Source organism: Bos taurus, chromosome 11, assembly GCF_002263795.3.
Source record: "Bos taurus isolate L1 Dominette 01449 registration number 42190680 breed Hereford chromosome 11, ARS-UCD2.0, whole genome shotgun sequence".
NCBI classification, from domain to species: domain Eukaryota; kingdom Metazoa; phylum Chordata; class Mammalia; order Artiodactyla; family Bovidae; genus Bos; species Bos taurus.
The window spans coordinates 49,124,992-49,136,883 of record NC_037338.1 but is presented as its reverse complement, the minus strand read 5'-3'; the positions used below and the strand labels follow the sequence as shown (position 1 = coordinate 49,136,883).

Below are 11,892 nucleotides of genomic sequence, written 5' to 3'. Positions count from 1 at the left end.
CTAATCAATTACAGTGTTCATTCCCATGGGACCTGGATGCAGCCTCAGAATCCTTTTCAACACAGGGCTTCAGGCAGCCCCTACCAATCAATTAGATTTGGCATGCATGATGAAAAGCGTTTGTCCTCGGTGCCCTAGATGATCTCCAAGCCTCCCTCCGGCTGTGCCGATCTAGGATTGCAACTGATTAAGTGTGTCTGAGGACTCAGCCCAGAGACCACCAGATCGACAGCTGTCCCCGGGGCTTCCCAGGTCTGTGGGGCGGCTGTGGTAGAGCGGTACCTTTTAAATTTTCCTCACTGCTAATAAACGTGCATTGCGTCAGCTCCGCTATGCCCCCCATGGGCTCCGGCTGCCGCCATCAGAGAGGACTTTTTCAGAGAGTTGTAAAAATAGTTTTTCAAGGAGCCTGTACAGAAGAAGCAGCCAAGCCCTTTTTTTTTTTTTTTAAATTTCCTTTCTTTTCTGAGGGAATGGGGGAGATGGGTAGGGAATACTTCACAATGAAGGAATGTGCTCCTTGGGGAATTGAAAGTTGTTCTCCTAAAAAAAAAAGTTATCACACACTGGTTTCTCATCTAGCCACAGAGCATGCCTATGAGTCTTGGTAACAGCTCCCGGGAGATCACTGGCTTAAGCCAGTTCTTGTTAGGCTGTTGACAACTAGGTCCTGATGAGGGAAGCACTAATGGGCCCCTGGCTCGCTCTCTGCCCGCCCCCTGACTGATCAGGCTTTGGGTTCCAGTGGGCTTGATGGCTCCATGACAGAGCTTTTCTTGCCTGCGATAGGGGTTAGGCCTGCAAGAGAGTTTTCTTTACAGCCAGTGAACTTTTCACTTCTCCCCATTGTGCTCTGGATTTGGAAGACGCTTAAGACAGACGCTGAAATGTTAAAGGTGGGAGTATCTCCAGGTAGGTAGGAGCCATCACCTTCTTACTCTTTCCATTTTACAGATGAAGAAACTGAGGTTTGCAAGGGCAGGGGGACAGAGGAAGCAGATACCCAAGGGAAGAGTACATAGCTGGTCCTGGGATGAGAATGCATTTTTCGACGCCCAGATCAGCAAGTCAGAACTTTAGGACAACTCTGATAACATCCAGCCTGGAATTTCTCAAACCCTGAGTAATGTGTGCTCCTGTCTTGAAAGGTGACACCTTGTCACAGAGCCCTAGGACATCGCTATGCTCTTAGGCTTTATACTTTTAATTTTTATATAACTATAAAAAGAAATAAATTAGTAAACAAAACTACAAAGGTGATGTGCTTCCCCAGTGGCTCAGTGGTAAAGAATCCACCTGCAATGCAGGAGTCACAGTTCACCAAGTTTAATCCCTGGGTTGGAAAGATCCCCTGGAGGAGGGTATGGAAACCCACTCCAGTATTCTTGCCTGGAGAATCCCATGCTCCTCTGTCCATGGGGTTGCACAGAGTTGGACACAACTGAAGCAACTCAGCACATACGCACAAGGGTGATACAATTCAAAAGGACAACATGGGGTAAAGATGGATAACACTGTTTTACTGAATCAGAGCACATAGAGGGCAGAGGAGGAGCATAGGAGAAGCCACTGAAGACCCTGGACTTTCCCATCAGAGCTCACTGGAATGAAGGAATCTGGGGGACAGTGTGATGTTGGGGGAGGGAAGAGGACCAGATAGGGCAGGGCCAAGTCAGATGCTGGTCAAGGAAAGCGCAGAGCCTGAGCCCTCATGTCCTCTTGGCGGTGTGCTCTCCCAAGTCTCCTTGAGGCTTGGCTGTCCCCTCACTTCTTAGCAAATCCCCGATGTCAAGGCGGGGCCCCGTTACCATCCCCTCTCTGCTCTGCCATCTTACCCACCACAGGGAGGAACCTTCACTAGGCTCCATGAGGGAGTGCGTGCCACTGCTCCCTGCTGCTTCCTGTCTACTTCAGGTGGGAACGCAGGCCAAATGGATCCCATAGATGTGTAAGTGGATCATAGAGTGTGTGTGAAGGAGAAAAGGGGTACGGTTCCAGTTGTAAGTGGGTGGTGAAGGGAGGCCTTAGCGAAAGGTGACATAACAGGAGGCTGAGACAAGGCTAGGGAGTAAGCTATGGATATTTGTCAGGGAGGAGGTCTGCCTGGCCAAAAATCCCATTGTCCTTCCAGCCTGGTTCAAATGCCTCTTCTTCAGGCGTCCCTGGTGGTCCAGCGGTTTAAGTATTCACCTTGCAATGTAAGGGACACCAGTTCAATTCCTGATCTGGGAGGATCCCACAGGCCATGGAGCATCTAATCCCCTGCGCTGCAACTACTGAAGGCTGAGCTCCTAGAGCCTGTGCTCCGCAATGAGAAGCCACCGCAGTGAGAAACCACACGTGACAAGGGAGGAGCCACCACTCGCTGCAACCAGAGGAAGCCCACGTGCAGCAACAAAGTCCCAACCCAACCAAAAAATAAAACAAATAAATATAGTGAAAGTGTTAGTCACTTAGTCGTGTCTGACTCTTTGCGACCCCATGCACTGTAGCCTGCCAGGCTCTCCTTCGTCCGTGGAATTCTCCAGGCAAGAAGACTGGAGTAGGTTGCCATTCCCTTCTCCAGGGGATCCTCCTAACCCAGGGATCAAACCCAGATCTCCTGCATTAAAAGCAGATTCTTTACCGTCTGAGCTGCCAGGGATCTTCCCAAATGAATATTCAAAACAAACAAAACCCCAAATGCCTCTTCTTCCAGGAAGTCTCCCAGAATGGTTCTGCCACACTTGGAATTCCCAGAGTTTTCCCTGCAGTGTGTGTCACTTCAAAGTGTGTCTAACAGCTCTTGGATTTGTATCATCTTTCTACTGGACCCGGAGCTCCTTGGGGTGGTCACCTCATGCCCTCTCGCCAAACGTCAGCTCCCCGAAGCAGGGGTTTTTGCTTTGTTCGCTGCTGTTTCCCTAGCCTCAGCAGGTGTCTACAAATGCGCACTGAATCACCACAGGTGGACCAAGTCAAAGGTGGGACTTACTCGAGCTCCTGACGACAGACACCTCATGTCTCTGTCCCAGTCCCATCACGGGGCCTGGCCAGGTGCCAGGTTTGTCAAGTGACTGGATGATGGTTGATTTGCACCCATTGTCCCCCATGTTGTTTATCAGGCCAGGAGACACGAAGCCAGAGAGAAAGAAAGTGAATTCGACAAACCACCAGTTCTCGGTGGTCACAGCAATTATTTCTAAGACACGATCAACTCTGGATCCACTGGCTTCTTCTATCAAAGCAGCTGATTGAATAGTTGAGTAAGACCTGGTCCAAACTGAGCAGTGAACCTCCCTGGTGGCTCAGATGGTAAAGAATATGCCCCGAAGGCAGGAGACCCAGATTTGATCCCTGGGTCAGGAAGATCCCCTGGAAGAGGAAAAGGCAACTCACTCCAGTATTCTTGCCTGGAGAAACCCATGGACAGAGGAGCCTGGTAGGCTACAGTCCACAGGGTCACAAAGAGTCAGGCATGACTGAAGTGACTTAAGTACACATGCATGCGTGCACACACGTGTACCAGGATTGTTCTAGATGCTGGGATATAGCAGTGAACAAGGCAGGTAAAAATCCCTGCCCACATGGAGCTGACATTCTAGTCCAGGATACAAAGAAACAAAAACCCCAGCAATATACATGCATATATAATATGTCAGATGATGGCAAGTGCTTGAAAAATTAAAGCAGGAAAGAGGCAGAAGATTCTGAAGGGGTGGGGATACAAATTCTATGGGATGCCCAGGGACAGTCTCATTGAGAAGGTGACATAGAGGCACCAGAGGAGGATGAGGGAGTGAGTCACAGGCTACCTGAGAGAGAATATTCCAGAATGAGGGAATAGCCAGTGCAAAGGCCCTGAGGCAGAAGGGAGCCTTCTGGCTAAGTTCAAAGTATAGAAGAAGCCCAGTGTGGTGAGAGCAGAAGGATGGGGTGGGTTATGGGGAGAACTGAGGGATGAGATCAGAGAGGAAATGGGAGAAACGGGGGACTAGATGCCAACCTTGGTTCCTACTGGAATGTTTCAGTTCTCTATTGCTTGCATAACAAATCACCCCAAAATGCAGTGGCTTAACACGACAATTCAGGATACGTTTCCATGGTTCTGGAGGTTTACTGGGCTCAACTGGGCAGTTCTCACTCAGGTTCTCCATGTGGTTACAGAGAGAGAGAGGCTGAGGCTAGAAGCATCTGAAGGCAGGTGTTTGGGTCCCTTCCTCCATCACAGATCTGGCAGGCACCATGGGGCTTCCCATGAGGCCTCGCCCTGCAACACAGTAGCCTGGACCCCTCACATGGTGACTCAGGGCTCCCACTGGCAGGAAGCTGAAACAGCCAGTGCCCTTAAAAGCGCAGCATCACTTCTACTCCAGCAGGCCTCCATTAGCCAAGGCAGTCCAGGTTCCTGGGATGGAGGAACATACCCCTGCCTGCATGCTTGCAGGTGGAGAGGATTGCTGGCAGCCCCTAACACATGTGAGGAAAAAAGGAAGTCACCCAAAGGAATGACAGGCTGTGTCCCAGGTTTCAAAGGACTTCTGGTCAACTGTGTGAGAACCTGGCACCCACCTGCCTGTTGTACCAGGCTCCCCCTCATGCTTGTTGAACCCCTTCTCTCCGGACCCGACCCTCCCATTTCCTTCCTGACCACAGGAGTCAGGACCAAGTGTGCCCTATGGACTTTGCCTTGTGCAGGGGAGTCTGCTGCATTAGCCACAGAGCATGTGCTTGGGCCTGAGAAGGGATACCCAAGCTTATGCCAGAGACAGAACCCCAGAGAGGGAGTCCTAGAGAGGGTGTACTAAAGGCCTCCCCGCTTCCCTCCTGTCATGTCCTTATCCAGGCCCTGTCCCAGCCCCAAAGTCTCTCAATTTTCCACAATTTAGATGGTCACTTGGATAGAGGGAGCTAGAAGGAAAGCTGGAGAGGGAGTTTGAGAGCTTTCTGCCTGGATATCTCCTTTCTGTCCTCTGGATCCAGTGTCTTGCTGGTTAATGGCGGCAGTTCAGGCATTCTGACTGAAAGGTAGGGAGGGGACTTGGGGGCAACCAGGCTGGCTGTATCCTACTCTCTGCTCACTCCCTTGGGTGGTCCTATCCAGTGTGGATATGAGCACAACTCCAGAAGGCAGTGATCATATGCGTTCTGTAGCCTTCTGGCAGTCTAATTCCATTCTTCCTTGCTCGAATTGAAGACACACCCTCTTTGGAACAATCTGGACAGTCGGAAATGGGAACTCCAGACTCAGGAATGCAGCATTCCAAGTAGCAAGGATCCAAGGATCCATCTCATTTGCCAAGGAGATGGCAATCATGGGGTGCCACCTGGCAGAGTTCTCCTGTCCTCCCCCATGGGTGGTGTGTATGCACTAAGGAACTGCTGGGTAGGTTCCACCCAGCAATGCCAGGAGGTACCAGTGCCTGGATAAGATCTGGGATCCATATGCCTGAGATCATCAAATGTCCAGAGGAAGTACCCCTGACATCTGACCCTGACCTGGAGGATCACTGAGCTGGTCCAAGGGAGGCCAGAGGCTTCCCTTGAGAAGAGGACAGCAAGAAGCTCACCCAGCCTGGTGGCACATGCAGGGAGGCCAGCATGGCCAGCCAGAGAGGCCAGCCCTGTACGTGGCCCAGTGACTCGCCTGGTCAGATGCTGGTCACTGAGGTCTCAGGAGGCCACAAAACACAGTGGTTCAAAGCTTGAGTTTTGGGGTCAGTTGGCCAGGGTTCAAATCCCACTTCTGTTAACTTTTCCATTGGCAAGTTTTTTCTTTTTTTTTCTTTTTGGTCTAGGAACCTCAGTTTCCTTATCTGTACAATGGGTTTACTTCCCTGGGTTGTTACAAGGAAATTGAGCCTATGTAGAAATAGAGCCTATATTCACTGCCACTGTGGTGGTATTACTGCCTGGCTTTTGAGCATTTGTTCCCAGTGACCCAAGCCCTAAGCTCTTGCCTTCACTTCTCTTTCTAGCTTCATTCCTATTCCTGGATCAGCCACACAGAGGATGTGGAACCGCCCAGTGGCTGTTTTTAATGTAGGACTTCCCAGGTGGCTCAGAGGGAAACACTCCGAGTGCTAAGGCAGGAGATGCAAGAGACGTGGGTTTGATCCCTCGGTCGGGAAGACCCCCTGGAGGAGGAAATGACAACCCGCTCCGGTATTCTTGCCTGGAAAATTCCATCGACAGAGGAGCTTGGCAGGCTACAGCCTAATGGGTTCGCAAAGAGTCAGACACAACTGAGAGATTGAGCATGCGCACACATAGGTTTTCTAGGGGTGTGTGTCTTGTCCCATTCCAAGCAGGGTGTGAGACCACTTGGAGCCCTGAAAGCCTTTTTACTCTGGCATTTCTATGAATTCACAAAATCCATGTTACTCTCATTTCAGGGCTACCAGTCCTGGTAGCTCCGGAGAAGGCGATGGCACCCGACTCCAGTACTCTTACCTGGAAAATCCCATGGATGGAGAAGCCTGGTGGGCTGCAGTCCATGGGGTTGCGAAGAGTCGGACACGACTGAGCGACTTCACTTTCACTTTTCACTTTCATGCATTGGAGAAGGAAATGGCGACCCACTCCAGTGTTCTTGCCTGGAGAATCCCAGGGATGGGGGAGCCTGGTGGGCTGCCCTCTATGGGGTCGCACAGAGTCAGACAGGACTGAAGCGACTTAGCAGCAGCAGCAGCAGCAGTCCTGGTGGCTCAGACGGTAAAGCGTCTGCCTACAATGCAGGAGATCCGGGTTCAATCCCTGGGTCGGGAAGATCTCCTGGAGAAGGAAATGGCAACCCACTCCAGTATTCTTGCCTGGAAAATCCCATGGACAGAGGAACCATGGGGTCGCAAAGAGTTGGATATACTGAGCGACTTCACTCTAGTCCTGCGCTCTAAATTCTTGTGAGGAGTCAGCTATGCTGTGTGTAGTTCATACTGTATCATACCACCAGAGGGCGCCAGCAGGCTGGTCTGCCTCCACTTTTCCAGGAGACTAAGGGAAGTGAGCCCTGGGTGGCAGGTTTGCCCTTAAGCTGGGGGACCTTGGGCAGTTAGCCTGGACTTTGAAGGTCTGCCACTTGGAGGGCTGAGAATCACAATAACAGGGACCCTTCACATCACTTGGCCTCTCCAGTTCTGGTGCATGGCACTCCATCTTATGACTAAGGAAGTAATGCCCAGATAACAAACTACAGCTCAGAGAGGTAAAGGGGCTGCTCAAGGCCACACAGCTGGTAAGTGGCAAAGCAGATACCTCCTAGGCTAGCCTGATGCCAACCCCTGGGCCCACAGGAGAGGCAGCATGGCGGGGGGAGGAGCGTGTCCTGGAAGACCTGCTGGGTCTGAGTCCCATTCCACCTCCGCCCAGCGCAGCTGACCACTCCTATCCACTCCCTTCTCCTCCCCTGTTCCCATGGGATCTCAGTGATCTTCTCCACTGTTTTGAGAGAGTTGGTGACAGGCTCAGGATCAGTATGAGTGGAGCTCTCGATACTCAACAAAGACAGGTGATTTTCCTGGAGCCCATGCTGGCCTCTTTAGGGACAGTTTTCAGTCCTGCTACAAGACTTCCACATGCTCCAACTAGCTGTGGACACCTCCAGCCTGCAAGCGCACTCCGAGACCGGAGGCAGATGCTGCGATGCAAGGAGTCTGGGCAGCTGTGCCAACCCAGAGGCCTGAGGCCACTGTCACTCCAGCTTAGTGTTGTACATGCAGTCTCACCCCAACCTCATGCCAGTTCTGGGAGACGATACTATGATCCCCATTTTACAGAGGAGGAAACTGAGGTTCAGAGAGGAACTCAGCAGTTCTGGGGAGGAGGACTTGGCTTTCCCCCCATCTCTGCTACTGACTGGCTAGATGTGTGAGGAGTGGGCTAGCTGGGGTCTCAGACTCTGTTTGGGAGCTGGCAAATATAAAGGGCATGAAAGTGAAAGATAGTGTTAGTCATTCAATCAGGTCCAACTCTTTGCGACCCCATGGACTGTAACCCTCCAGGCTCCTCTGTCCATGAGATTCTCCAGACAAGAATACTGAAGTGAGGGCTTCAGCAAAGGTTTCCTGGGAGACAGGGAGGAAGGAAAGAGCAGCTTGTGGATCTTAGTTCCCTGATCAGGGATGGAACTCAGGCCCCCTGCAGTGAAAGCACAGGGTCCTAACCACTGGACCATCAGAGAAGTCCCAGAAACAGCAGTGTTTCAGGACCTCACAAACCTAGGGGTTCAGACAGGACCTCAGTGAAGGACAAGCTGAAGCAATTCTTGGGAGTGAGCAGAGGCCAGCAAGAGTGACAGGGCGCTGTGATGACCAGCCAAGGCTTACAGAGAGAGGAGACTGAAGCCAATCATCCAAGAGCGAGAAGAATGTTCTCTTCAAAGGGCCTGGGGCTGGTGGGGAAAAAGCAGGAGAATAGGGGCTCCTGTCTGGGGTTTACCCTTGGTCTTCAGGAGAGAGGTAAGGTATGGGAAGATGCTGGGTGTCCAGGGAAGTGGGTGCCTCAGGAAGCAATCACTGTATCATGCTGGGACCGATTCCCCCCGTGGGAAAAAAATGAGGTTTTGCATTTACTATTGCCAGGTGGCGCTAGTGGTAAAGAACCCACCTGCCAATGCAGGAGACAGAAGAGACAAGGGATTCGATCCCTGGGGTTCGGAAGACATCCTTGAGGAGGAAATGGCAACCCACTCTGGTATTCCTGCCTGGAGAATCCCATGGACAGAGGAGCCTGGCAGTCTACAGTCCATGGGGTGGCAAAGAGTCGGACACGACTAAGCACATAGTCAGAAAATTGCATGCTTTCGTGTGTGTGTTCCTATGTGTATGCAGACATATGAGGGTATGTTTGATGTCAAAGTCCTCTTAAATCTGTGATCTCTTTTTATTTCCCTAACCACCTTGAGAGGTTGGCTGCACAGAAATGTCACCCTCAAGGACAGATTCAGAACTCCAGTGGGATGAACTGTCTTGTCCAGGGTCACAGGCCTTGAGAATTGAAAAGCCAAGCACAATCTATGCTCCTGCCCCTGAACTTTCTGCCTGGACCCCACTCCTACCTTCCAGGACACTGCAAGGCACAGGCTACTGAGTTATCTACCTCCTCACACCCTTAGGTCATTCTCCCCTAGACAAGAGGAGAGAGAGAGAGAGAGAAAGAAGGCACTCCAGATGAACCCTGAAGAAAACCCCCACTGGGTTTGGTGGGTGTAGGGGGTGGGAGTGAAGGACTGAAACCAGAAAGATAAGGATTCCAGTGGTTGCTGAGGTCAGAGCCCCAGGCCAAGGTCGATCTTTTCCCAAACTACTTAAAGCACCCATCACCACCTTAAGGAGAAACTGCTACAGAGAAAGGCCTTTGAGGAGTAAGTGCAGGTCCTTGGGGCAGCCTCTGGGGTGGGGGAGTGGGGGGGCTGGGGAGGGCTTAGTGAGGGCCAACTAGCTTGACCTTCCCACTCCCCTCCCCAGAATCTCCAGTAGGATGGCACTGAGGACCAAGGGTCTGGGAAGTCACTCTCTGCCCCCTGCCAGTAACGGCAGGCACCTGCAAAGCTCTCACTTTGCACCAGGTTGCTCTGAACGCTTTGTACATACAGGGTCAGTTAACCCTCGCAACAGTCCTGGAGATACAACTGTTACTTCCATTTTACAGACGAGGAAAGGGAAGCACAGGGAGGTTCAGTGACTTGCCCAGTGTTACTCAGTCTGTAAGTGGCAGAGCCGGCCAGGAAATCTGCCTCTAGGAGCTATTCTGCCTCTGTTATTAATAGTAATAATAACCAAAGCTTCCATTGGACTGGTCCCTCCCATGTGCCTGGGGCTTAATTTCTCACAGCCACGCTGTGATTTAGGCGTTGATGTTCTCCGAATTTCTCATTTCATAGATGAGTAAATCCGGGCTTAACGGGCAGCCTGGGGTGAGGTGACTTCAGACTCTCACAGATGCTGCGTCGAAATCCGAAGCTTCCACCATGATGGGCCTCTTTAAACTCGCTGCGTGACCGTGGGAAAAGCCCATTCCTTTTTGGAGCCTCAGTTTCCCTGTCGCTTAGGCTTTCTGCTCCTGGTTCCCCTTTGCTCCAGCGAGTGACCCAGCGAATGGGACTGCGGTGCAGGGGTCCTGAGGGTCCTGGGCAACCCCAGAGCCTTCCTCCTCCCCTCAGCCCCCAGTGACCTCACCCTCTTCCAGGAGAAGTCGCCGTACAGTTTCTTTCTCGCCTGGCAAGCTGGGGTAGGGTTGGGGGGAGGGCTGGACGTGGAGGTGCTGGGTGCGGAAGGTCACCGAGAGAAGGCCTAGCTCCGATTTGGGGAAGGGCCCAAGGGCCCAGAAGCCATGTGCTCGGGAGCAGACTGTCCTGCGGGAAAAGAGAAGCGCCCGGGACTCGAGGAGGGGGCGGGGAGGGAGAATCGGAGGAGGCAGGTTCTGGGCAGAAGGGCTGGGGGTGGGGGGAGGCAGAGAGGACGCGGACAAAGGAGGCGGCCGGCAGCCCAGCTGTTTTGAAAAATGCTTCCTGTTTCTTTAAAGGCGCTCGCGGCTCGGGCGGCCGGGGCTGGGGAGGCGGCGGCGCTGACTGATCTGGGGAACCGGGCTTCTGTGTAAACTGAGGCTAAACAAACACAGATGGAGCGCAGCGGGCGTTCTCCAGAAACGCTGGCACGGCGGCAGCGACTTCAGATGACACTCTGAGCGCTCCGGGAACGGACAGCCCGGCGGCGCAGCTGCCCCGGGGCGAGGGGGAGAAAGGGAGGGAGGGAGGGAGCGAGCGAGCGAGCAGGGGGAGAGCTGGCGACTCCGAGGCGCTGAGCGCGGCGGCCGCCCGGGCAGAGCGAGCGCGGCGGGCGCGCTTCCCGGGCAGCCCCACGCCCCTGCCTCGCGCGCTACCCGCGCCATGAAGCACATCCCGGTTCTCCAGGACGGGCCCTGGAAGACCGTGTGCGTGAAGGAGCTGAACGGCCTCAAGAAGCTCAAGAGGAAAGGCAAGGAGCCGGCGCGGCGCGCGAACGGCTATAAAACTTTCCGATTGGACTTGGAAGCGCCCGAGCACGGCGCCACCGCCACCAACGGGCTGCGGGACAGAACCCAGCGGCTGCAGCCAGTCCCGACCCCGGTGCCAGCCCGGGTGGCGCCGGCCGTTCCCTCAGGTGGGGGCGCGGACACGGCCGGGGAGCGCGGGGGCGCCCGGGCGCCGGAGGTCTTGGACCCGCGGAAACGCGGCTTCGCCCTGGGCGCAGTGGGGCCGGGACTCCCCACGCCGCCTCCGCCGCCGCCGCCTCCTGCGCCCCAGGGCCAGGTACCTGGGGGTCCCGAGACACAGCCTTTCCGGGAGCCGGGCCTGCGTCCCCGCATCTTGCTGTGCGCACCGCCAGCACGCCCCACGCCGTCGGCGCCCCCGGCGCCCCCAGAGCCCTCGGTGCGCCCCGCGCCCCCCACGCGCCCTGGGGAAAGTTCTTACTCGTCAATTTCACACGTAATTTACAATAACCACCCGGATTCCTCCGCGTCGCCTAGGAAACGGCCGGGCGAAGCCACCGCCGCCTCCTCGGAGATCAAAGCCCTGCAGCAGACCCGGAGGCTCCTGGCGAACGCCAGGGAGCGGACGCGAGTGCACACCATCAGCGCAGCCTTCGAGGCGCTCAGGAAGCAGGTACCGGCTCCCAGCCACACACCCTCACTGCGCTTGGGGATGGCTGCGGGAGTGGGTGGGCCAGAGGCTGGGTGGGCAAGTGGTAGGGCGGGCGGGGTGGGGTGACTTTAAGGAGGATGAGTGTGTGGAAAAAAGGGAAAGTAATCCCCGCCTGGTCGGTCCCAGCGCCGAGACAGGTATGGGACCGCCTGGGGCAGCGACCTTTGCCACACTTTGGTATGGGTCTTAGTTTGCAAAGTGAGGATGAAGGTTAGAGATCTCTGGCCCTCTTT

At 54.1% G+C, this 11,892-nt stretch overlaps 1 protein-coding gene and 1 long non-coding RNA gene across 3 annotated transcripts in view; both read left to right on the top strand.

Moving 5' to 3' along the window:
• Positions 1-482: 482 nt before the first annotated feature.
• Positions 483-2,436, top strand: LOC132346585 (uncharacterized). The gene is made up of 2 exons (XR_009496453.1): positions 483-912; positions 2,132-2,436. It is a non-coding gene; the product is annotated as an uncharacterized lncRNA (long non-coding RNA).
• A 7,303-nt stretch (positions 2,437-9,739) lies between these two features.
• ATOH8 (atonal bHLH transcription factor 8) overlaps positions 9,740-11,892 on the top strand; it is a 43,416-nt gene continuing 41,263 nt past the window's right edge. The window contains exon 1 of one of the 2 annotated variants that reach the window (XR_001501328.3): positions 9,740-11,620. Coding sequence is in view for 1 of the 2 variants with exons in the window: in NM_001193104.3 (NP_001180033.1) it covers positions 10,865-11,620 (756 nt within the window). In the remaining variant the exon portion in view is untranslated. The remainder of the gene's footprint in view (positions 11,621-11,892) is intronic. The other variant, NM_001193104.3, reaches the window with a different exon arrangement.